Source organism: Carassius carassius, chromosome 24, assembly GCF_963082965.1.
Source record: "Carassius carassius chromosome 24, fCarCar2.1, whole genome shotgun sequence".
NCBI classification, from domain to species: Eukaryota; Metazoa; Chordata; class Actinopteri; order Cypriniformes; family Cyprinidae; genus Carassius; species Carassius carassius.
The window spans coordinates 10,228,796-10,251,764 of record NC_081778.1 but is presented as its reverse complement, the minus strand read 5'-3'; the positions used below and the strand labels follow the sequence as shown (position 1 = coordinate 10,251,764).

At 37.3% G+C, this 22,969-nt stretch overlaps 1 protein-coding gene across 6 annotated transcripts in view; it reads left to right on the top strand.

Annotated features, from left to right (window-relative positions):
* The window catches only part of LOC132102781 (trafficking kinesin-binding protein 1-like), a 62,071-nt gene extending 48,922 nt beyond the window's left edge, over positions 1–13,149 (top strand). For 5 of the 6 annotated variants that reach the window (XM_059507427.1, XM_059507422.1, XM_059507426.1 and 2 more), the window contains 6 exons: positions 2,704–2,780; positions 3,105–3,338; positions 4,620–4,951; positions 7,883–8,215; positions 9,959–10,061; positions 11,390–13,149. In XM_059507427.1, the coding sequence (XP_059363410.1) occupies positions 2,704–2,780; positions 3,105–3,338; positions 4,620–4,951; positions 7,883–8,215; positions 9,959–10,061; positions 11,390–12,122 (1,812 nt within the window). In that variant the 3' untranslated portion in view covers positions 12,123–13,149. Of the gene's footprint in view, positions 1–2,703; positions 2,781–3,104; positions 3,339–4,619; positions 4,952–7,882; positions 8,216–9,958; positions 10,062–10,647; positions 10,737–11,389 lie in introns of all 6 variants that reach the window. The other variant, XM_059507428.1, reaches the window with a different exon arrangement.
* Positions 13,150–22,969: the final 9,820 nt, after the last annotated feature.

Genomic DNA, 22,969 nt, shown 5'->3' with positions numbered 1-22,969 from the left:
CTCAGCCATCTTTAAAATAATTAATTTAGCCAAGAGATTTCTGTTATATCAGCCAGCGAGCAGTCCTTCTGGGGGCAGTTATTGATTCTGCACGGATGCGGGCATAAATTACATTAGTTGGGACTGACCTCCAGAAGGAAGGTGGTCACGCCATATGCCTCCAACTCAGGTTGGGGAGCCCTGTACAAGGTCAGACTGGCATTCGGCTCCTGGTCAAACCTGGAGCAATGCTTACACCACGTCCTGGTCTCTTCGGACAACATGACGGTGGTAGCCTTTTTAATCACCAGGGCAGTCTCAGGTCACATTCCCTTCACATGATGGCTCGACGCCTCCTTTTATTGGCACAATGCATACTCCTCTCACTGAGAGCAGTTCATGTGCTGGGCAGAATGAACCAAGCGGCAAACATGTTGTCCAGGGACAACATTCAAATGATGTGGTCTGTCTTCGGCAAGGCAGAGGTGGACCTCTTCACCTCAAAAGACAACTTTCACTGCCCAATTTACTTTTTGATACAGCAAGATGCCCTGGCCCACGATTGGCCCAGCACTCGCCAGTATGCTGCCAGTTGCCCCTGCTTTCTCAGGTCAACAGACGAGTCAGGGAAGTCAGATATTCAGTCCCCTTGGTGGCCCCACTCTGGAAGAATCATATATAGTTCCCTGATTTGATTCAGCTGCTATGGGCAGCCCCTTGGCCAATACAACTGAGGACAGACTTTCTCTTGCAAGCGAAGGGCATGATTTGACATCTCTGGCCAGAGATGTGGAGCCATCAATCAATTATCAAAATAATCATTAGTGACAGCCCTCAATGTATTATAAATTTATGAATTATTTATCATAAATATCTATCTATCTATCTATATATCTATCTATCTATCTATCTATCTATCTATCTATCTATCTATCTATCTATCTATCTATATACAACCCGAATTCCGGAAAAGTTGGGACGTTTTTTAAATTTTAATAAAATGAAAACTAAAAGACTTTCAAATCACATGAGCCAATATTTTATTCACAATAGAACATAGATAACATAGCAAATGTTTAAACTGAGAAAGTTTACAATTTTATGCACAAAATGAGCTCATTTCAATTTTGATTTCTGCTACAGGTCTCAAAATAGTTGGGACGGGGCATGTTTACCATGGTGTAGCATCTCCTTTTCTTTTCAAAACAGTTTGAAGACGTCTGGGCATTGAGGCTATGAGTTGCTGGAGTTTTGCTGTTGGAATTTGGTCCCATTCTTGCCTTATATAGATTTCCAGCTGCTGAAGAGTTCGTGGTCGTCTTTGACATATTTTTCGTTTAATGATGCGCCAAATGTTCTCTATAGGTGAAAGATCTGGACTGCAGGCAGGCCAGGTTAGCACCCGGACTCTTCTACGACGAAGCCATGCTGTTGTTATAGCTGCAGTATGTGGTTTTGCATTGTCCTGCTAAAATAAACAAGGCCTTCCCTGAAATAGACATTGTTTGGAGGGAAGCATATGTTGCTCTAAAACCTTTATATACCTTTCAGCATTCACAGAGCCTTCCAAAACATGCAAGCTGCCCATACCGTATGCACTTATGCACCCCCATACCATCAGAGATGCTGGCTTTTGAACTGAACGCTGATAACATGCTGGAAGGTCTCCCTCCTCTTTAGCCCGGAGGACACGGCGTCCGTGATTTCCAACAAGAATGTCAAATTTGGACTCGTCTGACCATAAAACACTATTCCACTTTGAAATAGTCCATTTTAAATGAGCCTTGGCCCACAGGACACGACGGCGCTTCTGGACCATGTTCACATATGGCTTCCTTTTTGTATGATAGAGCTTTAGTTGGCATCTGCTGATGGCACGGCGGATTGTGTTTACCGACAGTGGTTTCTGAAAGTATTCCTGGGCCCATTTAGTAATGTCATTGACACAATCATGCCGATGAGTGATGCAGTGTCGTCTGAGAGCCCGAAGACCACGGGCATCCAATAAAGGTCTCCGGCCTTGTCCCTTACGCACAGAGATTTCTCCAGTTTCTCTGAATCTTTTGATGATGTTATGCACTGTAGATGATGAGATTTGCAAAGCCTTTGCAATTTGACATTGAGGAACATTGTTTTTAAAGTTTTCCACAATTTTTTTACGCAGTCTTTCACAGATTGGAGAGCCTCTGCCCATCTTTACTTCTGAGAGACTCTGCTTCTTTAAGACAAAGCTTTTATAGCTAATCATGTTACAGACCTGATATCAATTAACTTAATTAATCACTAGATGTTCTCCCAGCTGAATCTTTTCAAAACTGCTTGCTTTTTTAGCCATTTGTTGCCCCCGTGCCAACTTTTTTGAGACCTGTAGCAGGCATTAAATTTTAAATGAGCTAGTTAAGTGGATAAAAGTGTAAAATTTCTCAGTTTAAACATTTGCTACGTTATCTATGTTCTATTGTGAATAAAATATTGGCTCATGTGATTAGAAATTCCTTTAGTTTTCATTTTATTAAAATTTAAAAAACGTCCCAACTTTTCCGGAATTCGGGTTGTATATATATATATATATATATATATAGAGAGAGAGAGAGAGAGAGAGAGAAAGAGAGAGTTATAAGAGGATAACATTTCTGAATTAAATATTCTGATAAGGTCATGTGATATCAGCTATAGTATTGTTATTCCCCTGGCTAATGGTGTGTTTTGCTTTGTGTGTAACAGGACTCTTTAGCTGCAGAAATTGAAGGAACCATGAGAAAAGAGATTCATATGTCTGATCCAGACGTAGAGGAACAAAGGTGTGTTAGTGTTTCATTTCCTGTCCTGCCTATGTCCCATATCCTGCTTGAGTTAACGAGTCAGAGTCAGTTTCAGTTTCAGAGCAATATAAATATATATTATAATCTCTGTTACAAGGCATTGTATGTTTAAAATCTTTTCCTACTATATATTTTTTTTTATCAATTTAGCTTATTGGTTAAAGATCTGAGCAGATAATCCAATGGTTGTAGGATGGCACTGTAATCAATCTGAACTGCTTAAGGAGAGTAAGGAGAGAGATAAAAAACCTCAGAAAGATTTCCATGAACCTCTGTACATTCTTGTCTTCTCTTTTTGTTCAGGTTGCACCCTAAACGTGTCTTTGAGACAGTGCGTAACATCAACCAGACTGTTCGGCAGCGTTCCATGGGCCCATCCCCCATGAACATCCCAGGGTCCAATCAGACATCCTGTATGAATTCCAGGCATCCTAGTTGTCTGAGCACACCCCGTTCAAGCATGTATGGAGGGGACGGTGTTGAAATGGACAACCGCACTAACAGTATGCTAATGGAAACCCTGTCACATCAGGACAGGTAAGAGCATCAAACGTGGTTTTAAACCATAAATATTTCAGCAGTATGATAGAACACAGTGTGTTTTCTTAACTATAGTTATAGAAAAAATGTTTACTATTTGATTACTAATTCTAATAAATTACATTCTACACTATTGTAATTAGTTACATTCTACACTATTGTAATTAGTTAAAAATGTTTAATAAATGATAATAACTGAGCATCAAATCAGCATAGTAGATTGATTTCTGGATAATAATGTGTCACTGAAGATTTCCATCACAGGGATAAATTATTTATAAAATGTATTACAGCCGAATATATATATATATATATATATATATATATATATATATATACATACAGTACAGTACAGTACAGACCAAAAGTTTGGAAACATTACTATTTTTAATGCTTTTGAAAGAAGTTTCTTCTGCTCATCAAGCCTGCATTTATTTGATCAAAAATACAGAAAAAAATTTAATATTGTGATATATTATTACAATTTAAAATAATTGTTTTTAAATTTATTATACTTTAAATTATCATTTTTTATTTCTGTGATGCAAAGCTGAATTTTTAGGATCATTATCACATGATACTTTAGAAATTATTCTAATATGATGATTCATTATCAAAGTTGGAAACAGTTCTGCTGCTTAATATTTTTTCAGAACATGTGATACTTTTTTAGGATACTTTGAGGAATAAAAAGTAAAAAAAAAAAAAAAAAGAAGCTATGTTTTTAAAATAGAAATATTTTGTAATAACAATATACTCTACTGGTCAGTAATTTGGGGTCAGCAATTTTTTTTCTTTCTTCTTTTTAAACAAAATCAATACTTTTATTCAGCAAGGATGTGTTAAATTGATAAAAAGTGATAAAGAAAATATATTATTAGAATTTTTTTTTTATTTTGACTAAATGCAGTTCTTTTTAACCTTTTATTCATCAAATATATTAGACAGCAGAACTGTTTCTAACACTCATAATAAATCAGAATATTATATATATATATATATATATATATAATAGAGAGAGAGAGAGAGAGAGAGAGAGAGAGAGAATATTAGCCTTTATCATATATTGCAGTTATACTGTAACAAGAAAGTAATTATCAGCTTATATATTTGCACAGGCAAGAATTACTATACATTGATATGTTGGTACTATTTATATTAAGACAATAGAAGTTGTTACATTTAGGTATGTGTGGGTGTGTGTGTGTAAGTTCTTCATTAGTGGACATTGGACCACACTGTATTGTTTTTAATGTTTGTTTGTAATATTTGTTTCAGCTCTGATGACTCCAACAGAAAGCCTGGCATGCCTGGCACACCCGGCTCTCGTGACCTGGAGGCAGCACTGCGTCGTCTTTCCCTTCGACGAGACAACTACATTAGTGAGCAGCGTTTCTTTGAGGAGGAGAGAGAGCGTAAACTCAACGCCCTGGCAGAAGAGAAGAGCGAATTGTACGAGGAGAGAGATGGTGGGAGTGGCAGTGAAGACAGTGGCCCCCTCACTCCGGCAGAAAGCATCATGTCTCTGGGCACCCTGCACTCAGTTTACTCCATCTACAGCACCCGATCCTACCTGCCGGAGAAACTCCAGATCGTCAAGCCACTGGAAGGTGACCGAGCCAAGTCCAGGCCTTTCAGCCTCTCGTTGTTTGATGCTCTGTGGGCATTAATGCACCAAAGTGCTGAAGACCTGTCTACACAACACTCCTTCTATTTCAGACACACACAACCTCGTTGCTGGTTTGAGATTTAGACACGTCACACTATATACACACTACTGGTCAAAAGTTTGGAATGTAGAAGTTGTTTTTTATGTTTCTAATAGTCTCTTATGCTCACCAAGACTATGTTTTTAAGAATTGCAATTAAAAACAGTATTATTATGAAATGTTATTAATTAAAAATAACTATTTTCTATTTGATTTTCAGCAGCCATTATTCAAAACGTCAGTGTAATTTGATCTTTCAGAAATCATACTTATATGCTGATTTGGTGCATAAAACATATGTTATTAACATTATTATTATTAATGTTGAAAATATTTTTTGCTGCTTAATATTTTTGTGGAAACATTGATGAACTGCCACTAAGTTAAATAAAAAAAAAAAATAAAAAAAAACTTAATTTCTAAAAATGCTTTAAATTAAAATATTTATAGATACATTTATAATGTTATAAAATATTTTATCGTAATCAAAAACTCTTCTAAATGCTAATCAAATTTCACAATATTACACACATACCACAAATGTTTTTTTATGTTTATTTGCTGCATATAACCGATCATATAAATGCAGTCTTGCTGAGCATAAGAGACTTTTTAAAAACATAAAAACTGTAGTTATTCCAATTTTTTTTGTGTATATGTGTGTGAGTGTGTGTGTATATATATATATATATATATATATATATATATATATATATATATATATACACACACACACACACACACACACACACACACACACACACACACACACACACGCAAATATAACAGCATTTGAAAATTAGGATTTAATGTGAGGAGCACAACTCTATCCCTGATGCACTTTATAGTCTATATTTGTTTTGTTTTTTGTGGTTGTTTTTTTTTCAAAGAGGAACTATTTAAAAAATTGTGTTTTTCAATTACAAAATTTTAGAAACACGCTTCTTTAAAGCTTATCTTTCACTAATTGTTTTTGTGAAGTTTATTATCTTCACGTCAACAACATGGTCACTGAATTAATTTAGCTTTGAAAAATAGTGCTACAACAGATTGTCATGTTCTTCAGTTTTAGACAAGTTTAACTGTAAACCACTCACAGCTTTATGATTCATAATCATATTTCTAGCGACCTCTGCTGGTTTTAGTTAAAAGCTAAACTAAGCAGTGTGACAGCCTACCCGTTATTAAAGCTTATTAGGGATTGCAGAAATCTAAAACGCATGTTTACAAATTATCAGTGCTCTGATTTCATTAACATAGAAGTACATTTAATAGATTAGCTCCAGAGAAAGAGCTATTGAGGAATAGTTGGCTCAAAAATTTTTATTCTATCATTCACTCACCTTTATGACATTCCAAACCTGTATGACTTTCTTCTGCTGAACACAAAAGATTTTATTTTAAAGAATGTTGGTAACCAATTAATTATGCTTACCATTGAAGAATTTTTTTTTTTTGAAAGAAATATCTTCTTTTAGAATTCCACAGAAAACTCATGCAGGTTTGGAACAATATGATTTTTTTGGGGGAGTGGGGGGGGGGGGTGAACTGTACATTGCAATATCTGTGTACTCCTTTCTTTCTGTCAAATTTAAGTTTGTGTGTTTGCATCCTTCTTTTATTTTCTTAACTTTTCATTTCCCCACCTGTCTGATTTTAGCTCTCTAATAAACACAACATTAATTTCTCCCTCCTCCTTTTCTCTTTCTTTGTTTTAGTCTGTCCACAGCCAGAGTCAGTGATTATTACAGCTTTGGTTATGTACCATGAAAATTTCAAGGGCACAGATTGCATTTACAATAAAATGTACTAGGTTAAATTACCTAAAATGAATACCTGCACAGGTAATTAAATCCAAGACTACATACTATAATCTGAAATGAACCCTTAATTAAAATTACTCAGGGATTAATATTACATATTTTTATATTTAATTATGATCATGTTATCAGTTAAATATGTATTTGCTGAACATCTGGACGTATGTGACCCTTGACCACAAAAGCTGGGGTATATTTTTAGCAATAGCCAAAAAAAACATTGTATGGGTCAAAATTATCGATTTTTCTTTTATGCCAAAAATCATTAGGACATTAAGTAAAGATCATATTCCATGAAGATATTTTGTACATTTCCTACCATAAATATATCAAAACAGAATTTTTGATTAGTAATATGCATTGCTAAGAATTCATTTGGACAATTTTATAAGTGATTTTCTAAGTATTTAGATTTTTTTGCACACTCATATTCCAGATTTTCTGATTTTCTGAGTTGTATCTCAGCAAAATATTGTCCGATCCTAATAAACCATATATCAATGGAAAGCTTATTTATTCAGCTTCCAGAAGATGTATACATCTCAATTTCGAAAATTTACACTTAGACACTTAGTTTTGTGTTCCAGGTTCACATATAGAATAGAATAGAATAGAATAGAATAGAATAGAATAATGAAAAACACATATTGTGTAACTTGTTAGATTATAATTTTATCCCTAAAATGTAATGGAATGCATACCTTACATTATCACATATCAGTTTTACGTGTTGAACTATGTCTTTTATCTTGATATTAGATTTAGTGTTTCTGGACGAGCCATTTTAGCAGCATTTACATTACTGAACAGAAACCCAGTATTTAGATCATGTCATGATGTGTTCATTCTTTCCTCATTTCTTTCGGAATGCATCAAATGCTAATTTGAAAAAGTTTATGTCACACTTTATGCACATCACCTTGCATTCATGATCTCAGAGTGTTCTCAGGTGTTCTGTGGCATTTACTACAGTTTGTTTCTGATCTCTGCTCTCGTTTCCTCTACCCATCAGGTTCGGCCACTCTGCACGCATGGCAGCAGCTCGCTCAGCCCCACCTGGGTGGCATCCTGGATATGCGGCCGGGGGTTGTCACCAAGGGCTTTCGAACACTGGAGCTGGACCTGGAAGGGGTGTACCAATTCACTGACCTGGAGGAAGATGAGCCAGGACAGCATTCCCCTGCCATCTCTACCTCTTGCCTGGGCTCTCTGCCTTGTTCACCTGCTTTGCGACGACCTTTTGCCAACAATCCTGATAACCAGGAAGAGCAGCTCAGTAAAAATGGAGGGAACCCTGGAGTGGGGTCAGACCAAATGGAGGCTGTAGAGGAGGAGGTCTTATCTGGTGAGGGACCCTCATAACCCCACTAACCCTCCGGACAGGCTTAGGGGGAGGGAACATAAAGCCTCACTATAAAACAGACAATGCCCTAGTGGAGTACCCATAAGCCCCAGTTGTATTGTGCCTGTGAGGGTCTAGGACAAGCTGGTTCTCTCCTTGTTCAGCTGCAGGCACACACCCACTGCACATCATCCACTCCCCCTGAAGACAGCTGCCATAATCTTTTGAGTACAGTCATTTTTTTATTATTTTACTCTTTACTCTTTTACTTTATTCTCATTCTGCCTGTCAGTCATCTATCTGGCTCCTCGTACTGAAAAAAAAATGAGAATTGAGGCATTGGAAATTCTGGAATAGGGGTTGAAAAATACTTTAAATATTAATAAATAAAAAATAAAATAATTATAAATAATAATAAATAATATTTTTCAAGCAAAACTGAAATCTTTTGCAATTTTAGTTGAATTAATTACTATATAAAGTTTAATAATATAATTAAACAACATAATATAATGTTATAATTATATATATATATATATATATATATATACCCTTTATATATAAAATTATACTGATATACGGCATGGATGGTATTATATAATGGGCAGTCTGAATTATCAGACCCAGACATGGTCTTTACAGGCTTTCATTAATTGATATTATATAAAATTGGTAGGTCTCTCTAAAATACTAATACTTACAAAATTGAGTGTAATAATAAGATATATTTAGTATTAGCTTCTAGACTCAATTCTCATTTTCAGCACTAGTTAATTTCCTAAAGACTGCTCTCAATCTATCTTCTTATCTTCATTACCAGAGTACCCTGAGGGGGAAAAACACATTTATTTACTCACTCTCTCCACACATTTCTCCCCTGATAAACCTGTATGTTAGCACAGAGTTTGATTTTTGAAACTAAACTGTACAACACACATACACATCCCTGGATGCATTTAACACACATCATCACACATTCCCCACAGGAGCCCCAGCATGTAACTAGCATCCAGCTGGAGTTCTGAGTGTGTTCAAAGGATAATGTTACAGAGTTCTATTAAAGACATGAAGGTGCGACCCACGGTCATGTGAGTGAACAGATTCTAACGTCACTGGAAAGAGGTCACATTGACACCACATGTACACAAACACACTCCACATGCTTTCAAAGTCAGGCTTGTCAAATGCACAAACACTGAAAGCCACATTTTAGAGTTTTATACATAATGCTCACATACTTTCTGTGAATATCAGGGCTTGAGTACACTTGTAAATAACTAAGATCATACAGACAATTGTTGTGTTTGGTTTTTGCTTTTGTTTTAATTTAGTTTTTGTTTGGTTTGCTTTGGGATGAACTATCCCTTTAATGACAAATGACAACTTTCTGCAGAGAATTATTGAAACACAATGCCAGCTCCTGTATATAATATTTTCTAGCTTGTCCGTAGTAACCAAATTCATAATTTGATCTTCCTTCCTTCCCACTGTTCTCTCCTGCTGTGTGAAGCTATTTAAAACTGCATCAGGATGAATCTTACAATTTAAACTTTGGTTTGTACAGGTATGTAAATGTAAAGATTCTAAATCTGCAGTCTCATTTTTAAGCACAATAATAGAGTGCATTATGCCACATTACATTGCGTTAGGTCTCCTCAGATCCTGAAGCAGTTTTAACTTCCTCTGTGAGTTCCTAAGTGTGTTTATGGTGTTGTGTACTGATGTGTGCTCTCTTGTTCTCCCCAGTTCATTTCCCTGGTAAATGTATGTCTCACACCAGCTCCACATACACCTTCACCACCTGCAGGATCCTGCACCCTACAGATGAACTCACCAGAGTCACACCCAGGTAAAAACTCTGTCTGTCTTAAAAACGTGTTAGTATACATTATTTTATGGATAATATCAAACCTTTTTGGCTATTGCACACAGTCAAAAATATGTGCAAAAATTGTACCTTTAGGATTAAAGCTTGTCACTGGAGCAATACCTTTATATATATATATATATATATATATATATATATATATATATATATATATATATATATATATATATATATATATATATGTATCCCCAAAAGGTACTATTATGAATCTTTTGGGGGTAAATAAGGTACAGAGTTTTGATGGTACTTCCTTAAGATGTTAAACACTTAAAGGTACAATTTTTGCACATTTTTTGTGAGAGTGTAGGTGACAAATAAGAAAAAAAAACACAATGTTCAGGCATAATTTGAGCAAGAAATCTAATCCTTTATGAAATCTGTGGGCTTCCAAATCAGACCACTTAAGCAGGAAGAAGCAACCTTTAGAACCTTGAAACAACAAGTGGGACGCCCTATGGTTTATTGTACAGTCTTAAATCTGTATTAATGATTCCAGACAAATAGCTTGTCTCTATAGCAAGCATACTGTGTAACTTGCTCTCTGCAGGTCATATGACGAGGATGATGAGGAGGCTCTCTATCATGTAGTTCTGGTGGCGGGCTTAGAGCAGACTCACTGAGCAGAGCCCCCTGGGGGTGAGGAGTAGTAGCATGGCTAGCCTAGTACTGATTAAACCTTGTGTCATGGGAGTGTGCTATTCTCACTATAATAAACACATACCACTCTAATGTTCTAACTGGATGTATTGTAAAAATGTTTCTCAACACCCTTGTGTGGGAGACTTTAAGCATTATGACAGAACCAGTTTATATGTAAATAACAAACTATGTAAGAATCTATGATTATGTCTGTGGGTGTACATAAAATATTGTAAAGCAGAGTGCATGATAACGGAGCCATGATATCTAATCAAACAACATAATAATATATAAATGCAGTGAGGTTTGATGCCAACAGGCTGTTAATCTATAACCAAAAGAATTTGTATCCAAAATGAAAATGCATGAATGCCATTGAATTTAATATATTAGCTTATTTTTTTATTTTTAAATATAACAATGGCATTCATGTAGTTCAAACAGGTGCTAACAACGTCAGGGTCATGGGTTTGATTTCAGGCAATGCATGAAATGAGAAAAAATAATTATCTTATAATGTAACTCAAGTCACTTTTTATGTATTTGTGAAATATGTTAATTTAATTGTATTCACAAAGTTTTCAATGCACAGTTTGACATGTGGCTTATGTAACTTGATAAGTGAAACTAATGTAGTGTTTCTTTTTCAGTCTTTTGTCAGGTCCCTCACTGGCTTCCTGTTTGATGTCAAACAGCAGTCTGCGCTCCACCCCTGTGTCCACCCCCTGCACACCTCGTCGCCTCAGCCTGGCGGAGAGTTTCACCAACCTCCGCGACTCAACCAAGACCACCAGTACCTCTCTGGGACTAGTGCGCCTCCTACAGGAGAGAGGTATATCTGCTGCTGTCTATAACCCTCTCAGTTGGGACCGGGTGGATCGAGCCCCTCCACCAGACCCCAGTTCATCACACACTGCCACCCCCACGCACACTGCCCTGGACACTCTCCCCTCCACCCCTCCGAACTCCCCCAGCAAAACCAAACCCACCAGTCATGTGTTTCCTGTAGACTACAGCCCATCAGACCCCCCGTATGAAACCTTCCTGGCTTCACGGCCAGCCAGCTCAATTCTGAAGGAAGTGCTGGAGGCAGACAAAAGGGCTCGGACAGACATACAGTGTCAGACTGGAGTCAGTGTGCAGAACTTGAGACTGGTGGACAAGGTGAAGAAGTTTAGCCTGGCTCCCAGAACTTTGACCCCAGGGATGGGAAGGCCGGGACCGCCATTTGGAGCCCACGCTGTTGTAACTTCCCCTATGGGGGGACTGCCAGTGCTGAACTCAGGGATGAGAAGAAACCGCAGTTACCCAGCTATGGTTGGGGCTAGTATGGCTATGAAGGGCCCGGGGCCTCCCAGTCGAACTAGCCTCAATGAAAAGTGAATGTTGCCTCTCTGTTGTCCCCTTTTGCTTTCATTTATTTGTAATATGCATTGATACAGTATATCATCCCTGTGACAACTTGAGTGCCTGTTATTAAGATGATATTTGTATAGATTATTTTGTTATAACAGTTGCTATGACAACCTATTTTATCTATTTCTCTGTCCATCTGACCACCATTTAAGAACAATTCATTCAGCATTGTCACATACTGTATCTTGGTATATTCCAAGCTTTTGTCATTGTGTGAAAAAAAAAAACTAATGGAATTTGCACTTGCTAACTGCGAAAAAATGTAGCTTATGAACAGAGCAGAAAATTCATACCCCAAAATTACTTTTAATTTAAGCACTTTTTTTTAATCTACTCAAGGATAAAAGGATAAGCAAGAAAGTGTATTTTTTGTCATTGTTAATCTTCCAATGTAACATTTCAAAATGGGTTCATTTCGTGATGCTAGCAAGAGCACTGATAGCACCTTAATGCTAATGGTAGCCTAGACAATGAAGTTATGTAATTTATTATTAATTTTTAGGTCAGAATTTACTTTTGAATGGCCATGTTGTAGCGCTTTATATCAGCCCCTATGGTGTGCCAGAAATTTGTAAAACATGCTTTTATTACAACAAATACCTTCACAGAATCCTTTTCCATATAGTCCAGCTAATTAAATAAAGACAGTGTAATATTAATAGTCTAAAAAGGCTTATTAATGCATTATATAAAAGTAATTCTAGTGTAATACCAGAGTTCAATATCGCGACTCTCAATAGGCGCTGACATGAATTGGTGATAATTTGCACGTTAGCACAAACTCTGTGTTTTACATCCTCATAAGTCGACTGACTGAAATACTTCAGAGAGAAACAGAGACCACGGGGCTGTGAAGGTGCTGCATGGAGAATTGCAGCAAGTTTGAACTTGAAACACAATCGTGTTCATGTTAAGTCATCTTTTAATGACGTTTTGTTGAGACCAACATTATAAGTGTGGATGTACATGGCATTTGGAATTGCAGTATCAAAGGCTTTATGGGAAAATTGCACAACTACAATTTCATTGTTCAAAAGTATGTCAGGTTCAACTGAAAAAAAACAACAACAACTGTACAGTTGCTGTGGTTTTGAAAGCTATTGACTGATGTGTGTCGTATGTAAAGAAAGTGAAATATGTATTGTAAGCTTTAAAGATTTCAAGGGTGCAATAAGAATTTATAGTGCCTGATATATATATATAATTTTTTTTTATTATTTTTTTTTTTGGACAGACTGGTATAATAATGTCTTAGTCTGTCACAGTATGCACTGACATAAATACTTTAACTATGTGTTATGTTGACTTCCCAATGCAGATCTTTGAAGGATATATTATATTTGGTGTATTGCAGAAGAAGCACATATTGTTGAAAGTGCATGAGCCGTTCTGCTCAGGTGTAAATGTGTGTGTGTGTGTGTGTGTGTGTACTGTATGTGTGTGTGTGGGCACATTTAATTAGCATGACCTTCATTGAATGTGTTTCAGAACTACAGAGGTTTCTGCCATGACTGAACATTGATTTCAATGGCATTTATTTCATCAGATTACCGAAAGGCCGTTTTACTTGTATATTGCAAATGATAAATATAAAAAGGATTTAAACATGCTACATGACATGCTAACTTTTTATGTATAAAAAAAAGAAAATAAAGAAACAACTGTAAACTGTGTGTGTGTGTGTGTGTGTGTGGGGGGGGGGGGGGTGTAAAATCAGTGAAACTTGTGAAAAGTGGGTTTCAGAAGCTCCTCTTTGCAGAAGATCAATAAACCAGTTGTGATCATTTATCAATAGTTTTATTTTGCACAAGTAATAATGTTTTTAGGTGTTTGTTCAACTATATGTCAATGAATATCCAAAGACATATTCAACATTCTTTAGAAAACTTGAGATACACTAGCCTTGTTGGCCACAAGAGGGCATGCTTCACTATCACTGAGTATTCAGAAAAGCTCTACATTTGGTTGCCACACCAAATAATTTAAATTCTATCAATCTAGGTTCAGTAGCATATCTGATTCAGTTATAAATTCGGGTCCCTACAATCTAAATAAACCAGCAACTCTGTCACTATATCAGTATAATGTAATTTAAATACAGTGTGTGACTGAGAGAAACAGCCAGAGTGGCCACAAGAAGGGAGTCAATAATATGCCAGTTCATGTTTCTGAATTTGTCTTTGTTTGATCTTGAGATGACAGTAACCTTTTAGGGCCCTTGTCTTGTAAATTTGCATGGTGTGAGTAGATGCTTGTGTCCAGACCACAGCTGACTGATCAACAGGCCACTTGGTGTTGAAGAGCACCAGCTATTTACTAACAAGTGATGATATTCAGATGACATTCTCTAGCTGAAGAAAATTTCCATAGAAACACTCAAGTTAATGTGAACACAAATTAAAAACACTTTGTTCTTTCGAGATTGTACAGAGTGGGTCTATTTTCTCCTTAAACTTGAGAAACATTATGGTTGGACAAATATAGAAATGTTTTATTTATAAATCCTCTTTTTATAGTTGTTACAACATAAACGTAGGCCTCTTAACCATAAACCTAACCACTGTTGAACTAAATAGTTTAATAGGCTGATAAGTCACAATAATTATCAATAAACATTGATAATTATTGTTTTAAATATACCACTGAGATAAAAGTAGAATTTTACATTGTAAATCATTGAAAATTGAGACACATATAGCTTATATATACACATTACAGAAATATTTAAATCATTTTCTCAATAAAGGAACTGATTTTAAAACAATAACATGACCTGTGAGCTCTGTCTATCCATCCATCCATCCATGCATTCATTCATTCATCTAGCATGTATACATGGTCAAGATAATCTGCTGAAGTTCAAACCAAGCATAAGAATGGGGAAGAAAGGTGATTTAAGTGACTTTGAATTCTATGGGTGAAAATGCCTTGTTGATAACAGAAGTCAGAGGAAATGCACTTTGAATTGCACAACACATTGAACCTTGAAGCAGATTTGAACCTACAGCGGCATTAGACCACACTAGGTGCCACTCCTGTCAGCTAAGAACAGGAAACTGAGTCTACAATTTGCACAGTCTTTCCAAAATTGGACAATATACAGTTGTCACAAATCGCACACACAAACAGGGAGATGTGCAGTGTTTTATTTGGGAAATCCAAAAATCATAATCCAGTCAAGCAAAGGTCACAATCCAGGTAAGCAGTCAGAACAAGAAACATGAAAGTCCACAAGGAAACACGAAGCAACAGGGAACACGAAAAAGCAGGGTGACCAAAAACAAGGACTCCATGAAAATGATAGAAACAAACAGGGTATACATGGACAGGTGAAGTGGGAACAGCTGAGTGCAATTAACAGGTGTACAATTAACAGTGATTAATCCAGACAAAGGCTTGTGGGAAATGCAGTACCTGCAGTGGGGTGACTATATGGGGAAGTGAGACCACTAGTAGACACGCAGGGATACAAAGACCAGACACTGTGACAACAGTAAGATTGGAAAAAGGTTGTATGGTGTGATAAGTCTCAATTTCTGCTGCAACATAAAAGCATGGATCCATCCTGCCTTTTATCAATGGTTCATGCTGCTGGTGGTGGCGTAATGGTATGTAGATATTTTCTTGGCACACTTTGGGCATTGTTTAAATACGACCAGTCATCGTTATGGCTACTTCCAGAAGAATAACATACCATGTCTCTGAGGAAAGTTTCCAGCACCTTGTCGAATCTACGCTGCAAAGATTTAAAGCAGTTCCTCAGACTTTGGTTCTGTTTATGATGTATTTGTTTACTCTTCTTCAATAAACTTTCAGAATCAGATAGAGATTTATTGCCAAGTGTGCTTACAAACACAAGGAATTTGTGACACTGGACCACAAAATCAGTCATAGGGTCAGTTTTTGGGAAATTTTTGGAACTGAATAAATAAGCTTTCCATTGATTTTGTTAGGATAGGACAATATTTGGCCAAGATACAACTACATGAAAATCTGGAATCTGAGGGTGCAAAAAATTTTAATTTTGAGAAAATCGCCTTTAAAGTTGTCCAAATGAAGTTCTTAGCAATACATATTACTAAACAAAAATTAAGTTTTGATATATTTACAGTATTTACAGTTTTTGTGGTGAGAACACAATTAAATATTTATCTATCTCTGGAGCTGTGGTGTGCCTAGTTTGATGTTTTGTTCTCATGTATTTACAGTAGGAAATTTACAGAATGTCTTCATGGAACATGATCTTAATGATTTTGGCATAAATGAAAAGTCAATCATTTTGACCCATACAATGTACTGTATTTTTGGCTATTGCTACAAATATACCCCAAGACTTAAGGCTTAAGGATTTGTGGTCCAGGGTCATATTTGTTTTTGTGACAGAAGCTTCCTGGACAGGTTGACAAGTGACAAAACTCAGATAAAAATAAATAAATAAAAATAAGTTAGTAAAAATAAATATGTAAAATCATTATACAATAGACAGTAGACAGTATATTGCATGTACATGTATATACATTATGTACATTATTTATACATTATGCAAGGGAATGTTGATAGATGTAAGATATATTAAATCAATAACATACATATAATAAATATAAGTATAGATAGTTGGGTATTGCATATGTTTTATTGCACAGTGGCGAGAATATTTAACTGTTAAATAAGGTAGATGGCCTGAGGGAAGAAACTTTTCCTATGGCTCTTTTGGTGCTTAGTGCTCTGTTGCGCCAGCCAGATGCCAATAGTTCAAAGATGAAGCTGGCTGGGTGTGAGGGGTCCAGAATAATTTTGCCAGCCCTTTTACTCACTCTGGATGAGTATAGTTTCTGGAGAGTGGGGAGGGTTATGCCAGTGATTCACTCACAGTCCGGACTATCAGCTGCCATCTTCTAGGGTCTAATTTGGTAGTTGAGCTAAAGAGGCATTTTTTGAAGTTAAGAGGGTGGATTCAATGATGGCCTAGTAGAACTGATTCAGCAGCTCCTGTGGCAAGTTGAACTTCTTTATCTGGTGAAGGAAGTACAGGTTCATCTCAATAAATTAGAATGTTGTGGAAAAGTTCATTTATTTCAGTAGTTCTACACAAATTGTGAAACTTCTGTATTAAATAAATTCAGTGCACACAGACTAAAGTAGTTTAAGTTTTTAGTTCTTTTAATTGTGATGATTTTGGCTCACATTTAACAAAAACCCATTAATTGACTATCTCAACAAATTATAATACTTCATAAGACCAATAAAAAATAAAAAATTTTTTAGTGAATTGTTGGCCTTCTGGAAAGTATGTTAATTTACTGTACATGCACGCAATACTTGGTAGGGGCTCCTTTTGCTTTAATTACTGCCTCAATTTGGTGTGGCATGGAGGTGATCAGTTTGTGGCACTGCTGAGGTGGTATGGAAGCCCAGGTTTCTTTGACAGTGGCCTTGAGCTCATCTGCATTTTTTGGTCTCTTGTTTCTCATTTTCCTCTTGACAATACCCCATAGATTATCTATAGGGTTCAGGTCTGGTGAGTTTGCTGGCCAGTCAAACACACAAACACCATGGTCATTTAACAAACTTTTGGTGCTTTTGGTAGTGAGGGCAGGTGCCAAATCCTGCTGGAAAATGAAATCAGCATATTCAAAACGCTGGTCAGAAGAAGGAAGCATGAAGTGCTTCAAAATTTCTTTGTAAACAGGTGCATTGACAGGTGCACAATGGACTTACACCAGCAGATGACATTGCACCCCAAATCATCACAGACTGTGGAAACTATAAGCTTTTCCACCCATCCTCCAGACTCTAGGACTTTGGTTTCCAAATGAAATACAATACTTGCTCTAATCCGGAAAGAGGACTTTGGACAACTGGGAAACAGTCCAGCTCTTATTCTTCTTAGCCCAGGTAAGATGCCTCTGACGTTGTCTGTGGTTCAGCAAACTCCTTGACACGTCCGTGTGTGGTGGCTCTTGATGCCTTGACCCCAGCCTCAGTCCATTCCTTGTGAAGTTCACTCAAATTCTTGAATCGATTTTGCTTGACAATTCTCATAAGGCTGCGGTTCTCTTGGTTGGTTGTGCATCTTTTTCTTCAACACTTTTTCCTTCCACTCAACTTTCTGTTAACATGCTAGGATACAGCACTCTGTGAACAGTCAGCTTATTTGGCAATAAATGTTTGTGGCTTACCCTCCTTGTGAAGGGTGTCAATGATTGTTTTCTGGACAACTGTCAGATCAGCAGTCTTCCCCATGGTTGTGTAACCAAGTTAACCAAACTGAGAGACCATTTTGAAGGCTCAGGAAACCTTTGTAGGTGTTTTGAGTTGATTGGCTGATTGGCATGTCACCATATTCTAATTGGTCTAATTGCTAAGTAAGAAAACTGCAGGGGGTCCAGTAAAGATCCCAGTGATCAGATAAACCAACACCAGTCTTCAAACGACTTCATGACCAAAGAATTTAAAGCAACAGGTCTGTAGTCATTTAGTCCTTTAATTTTGAATTTCTTTTGGATGGGGATGATATTGGAGTGTTTGAAGCAGGCAGGGACTTTGCACAGCTCCAGTGATCTTTTGAAGATATGTGAAATGAGTGGGCCAGCTGGTCAGCACAGGTTTTCAGACAGGCTGGTGTAACACTGTCTTCAGTTCCTTACATTAGTGTGTTACACACATAATTTTGGTGTGAAAGAATACCCTTTGGGCTTTACTTTTCATTATCCAAAGTTTATAATGCTCAGAAAAATTAAAAGTTATAGACACTGAAGTGCCTTGAAAAAAATTGTTCCACACTGATTTTTAATTTATTTGATATAAAAATATACCAAATCAGTCCTGGAGCAATCTAGGAAAGTAATGGGTTGAAAGTCACATGTGTCATGAGTTTCTATTTTAAATCTAAAGAAGATACTATGTAATATTTGATTCCGGCAACCATTTTTCTGAGACTGTCTACCCCCCAAATATGAAAAATACTTACCAACTGTGATGAAGGGTTCTACAAACTATTTGAGTCATTAAACATACCACTGCATAGTTTTTCTATTATAAAACAATAGACAGAATCTTAGACATCATATAAATGATTTATTTGAGCACTAGAATAATACAATAAGAATAATTTGAGTAATAAAAATAAATAAGAAAAATATATATTTTTTTAAATATTTGTCAATTAAAGTAAATCCTCAGATTGCTAGAAATACCGCATTTACACTGATTTCTGCTCATATAGTCAATTATCATGTGCTGACGTGCAGTTATAGAGATCGTAATCATACAAATGCATCATAAAGTCAATAAATCACACTCTATTCATACAGATGGTGTTCACATTGATAGCTGTGATTACACAGTAATAGCATGCTGATTTGGAATTAAACAGATAGTTATTATGCAGATACACCCACATTCCCCATAAAACACACTCACACATATATGAAAAATATTGAAAAATATATTTTTTTTTTAGAAAAAGTCCGTGCTGCGCTCAGTGCATAGACTGATCAGCGTATGACATCAAAGTCCCGCAAAAGCGATAGGAGAGCGGACAGCAATTTATGCTTTTGAATTGCTCTTGTGGTACTTTGATGTCATATGCAATTGATTTGCACAGTGCCGATGCACCTAGAACAAGCCAAATACTACAGTGGTACAGTACAGTACTATGTGTGGGCGTGTTTTATGTTTTAGGAAGGCGTGGCTGAGCATTCACTTTTATAAAGGATATGTCTTTGGGTTTGAGACTTTAATCTTTGCAACTTTACGGACCTTCTGTATACACAGATTTTAACACTCCAAAGGCAAAGGAAAACATGAAATCGCATCATATGACCCCTTTAAAATTCCAGAGAATGATTATAACAGAGTCCAGGTGTTATTGTTCTGTGTCTGTGATCTGATCAGTCAGCTGTTGTAACACTGCTTTCATGCATGCTTGTGGAGAAAAGTAATTATTTTCAATTGTTTAAATGGGCAAGTCTCTTTTTAGACATGTGAAAACCCATTGCTTATGGTTGGGTGACATCTTTGCACATTAAATAAGTATTAATTTGGAACTGTTAAGAAAAATGTAGCAAAAGTTTTACTATTATAGCTGCCATGAAAAATCGTAGAAATGCTGATTATATTATATGATTATAGCATTATATTTAGATAATGTTCCACACTTCGGGTGGAGTGAACCTTGACCCCCCAAGGGCAAGAGAAGACCAGAGGACTCGTAAGATATAGCAATGGCATCAATGATCCACCAACTGAGGGTCTGCTCAGTGGGAGGCAGACCCCTCTTGGAAGGACCATAACAGACAAATAACTGGTCAGACTTCCTCCACATGGCTGCTCTGTGGACAGATGTGTTCAGTGCTCACACTTTTTAGCTTCTGCTTGTCAGGCTACCGAAAGGGAGGAGGACAGAAAGCCTGAAGTACGACGGGCAGTGGTACTGAGGAGGGCACTTTAGGGACATACCCTGGCCTAGGGTACAGAAAAGCTTTGGCCAACCAGGTCACAATGTCTAGGAAGGATGGAACCACTGACAAGACCTGCAAATCTCTGACTCTTTTCAGAGGAGTGATGGCTAATAAGAAGACCTTCTTCTAGTGTTAGAACTCGATCTGAAACCTCCTCTGTTGATTTAAACAGAGGTTTACAGAGAGCCTCGAAGACCACGGCCAGGTCCCATGGTCCGAGGTCCAAGAACCATACTCGGCCCAGCCAGAATGGGGCTACTACCAGCGACAGACCCCTTCCTGGCGTACTCTCTCCAGAACTCCCGGGAGCAGAGCAATCAGGGGAAAGATGTACAGACGAAGCCTCAGGCACTTTTAGGGCAGGGAGCTTAAATGCTGCTTGTCTTTATCACCCCCTTTATGTTTTTCTGTCCTATGTGACAAATGACAATGTGACAGTGACAAACAATGGTAAATAAGACATACACACACAGTGCGCTTCGCTGAATGACAGAAGCTGCCGCTGTCTTCACTGCATGTGCTTTTATAGCTTTCTGGTCACTACATCACTCCGTTCATGATGTCGCGTCCATCCATTGGTCTGATTACACACAAGATTCAAAGCGTAGTCATGCTGAAGGTGTTTTTAATGGTGTTGGTTGCCTCAAACACAAACAGACCCCCCCCCCTTTTAAGAAAAGAAAGTTCAGGCACCAGACGGGAGTAACTCCATCAAAAGTTTAACTTAGATAAACCTAAATGAGCTCAAAAAGAAAGCCACTGGGTTTAAAAATAATTAAACCTCTTTATACTTTTTAGTCAAAAGATAAGATATTAGTGCACAATAAAAATCAATAAGAATGCACAGTAACCAGGTTTTAGTTGTGGTTCCAATTATATTTTCACAAATGCAAAGAAAAACAACAACAAAATGTTTTGCACACTTTAAACTTTGAAACATCAAAAGGAGGGGGGAAAATTATAGTTAATATCACGAAAATGATGTGGATCCACTCTGTTTTCTTGTTCAAAACAGCAGTTTCAAGCATCCAGTTCTCAAAACAAAGTATTTCAAAGAAATAAATAAAGGGAAAATGCAAGCACAATTAATTCAGTAACTTCTCACTGTCTCAAGCAAAATGTATAAAATAAAGAGAAAAGATGTATATACTGACACGCTGTCACACTTTATGGACTTTTGTGTTTGTTTTCATTTCCATCCCTCATATTCTTTGACCTAGTTTCTGTCTCCCCTGGATTGTGTCATGTTCAGGTGTTTCGTGTCAATTACCCACAGTAACGTTCCACTTATAAGTAGCATTCTGTTCAGTGTTTGGTTATCTGGTCTCATGATGTGTATGTGTGTTTTTGCCTTTACCTTGTGGATTACCCCTATGTGGATTATTAAAGACTTTGTATCATCATCTGCCTCGTTTATGTGCTTCTCTCCCTGGACCCTGAAAAGTAAAGTGTTTCCCTATGTTATATATATATATATATATATATATATATATATATATATATAAACGTTATTACAGGCTCTAGACCCAACAACAAGACAAACAACATAACAATAGGAATAGATACATAAACACATAAAAACATAATTTGATTCATGAGTGTTAACAGGCACCCATACCAATGTTTTCCACAAATATGTTTAGTTTTTCCTTTTTGTCAGTTTTTGTTTTATTTTATGGATGATCCTGCCATCTTCCTCCTCCAGCTGGAGCAGAGGAGCCTTACCCTCATGGATCACACAAGACTATTCCTGGAAATCGCCAACCATACCCACTACCTGGACTTTTGCCTCTGCACTTTTTACAAGATCAGCCTGAAAGACGAGTGGTCCTCAGGGGAATTTCGCTGCGTTTGTGGAGTGGGTGCTGGTGTCTTGTCCATTGGCTCTGACTGTGGACATCACAGATGACTTCAGCCCCACTCCGGACCCAGAGCCTAGCCCACCATCTCCCCGATGTGCGGAGTGCATGCCGGAGCCCACCGCTAACAGAAAGCCAGAGCCTGCCACGACTGACGAGCTCCGCCCCCTGCACCGCAACTGAGGGTGAGCTGAATACGGCGTTGCCCAGGCTCATTGGCTCTCCGTCTCCACCTCAGGCTCCTCCTCCACCTGCTCCACCATCCACCATCATCACCACCCTGGACTTTGTTTATAGTCCTCCTCCTGGTCATCTGGCCACCTCCTGAACCTCCCCCTGTCTGTTTGTGCCAATCTTTTGCTATTCCCTATGTCTCCTTCCTTCTTTGCTGCGCGGGGTCATGCCTTCCGGGAGGGGGCCAAATGTCACATTTTATGGACTTTTGTGTTTGTTTTCATTTCCATCCCTCATATTCTTTGACCTAGTTTCTGTC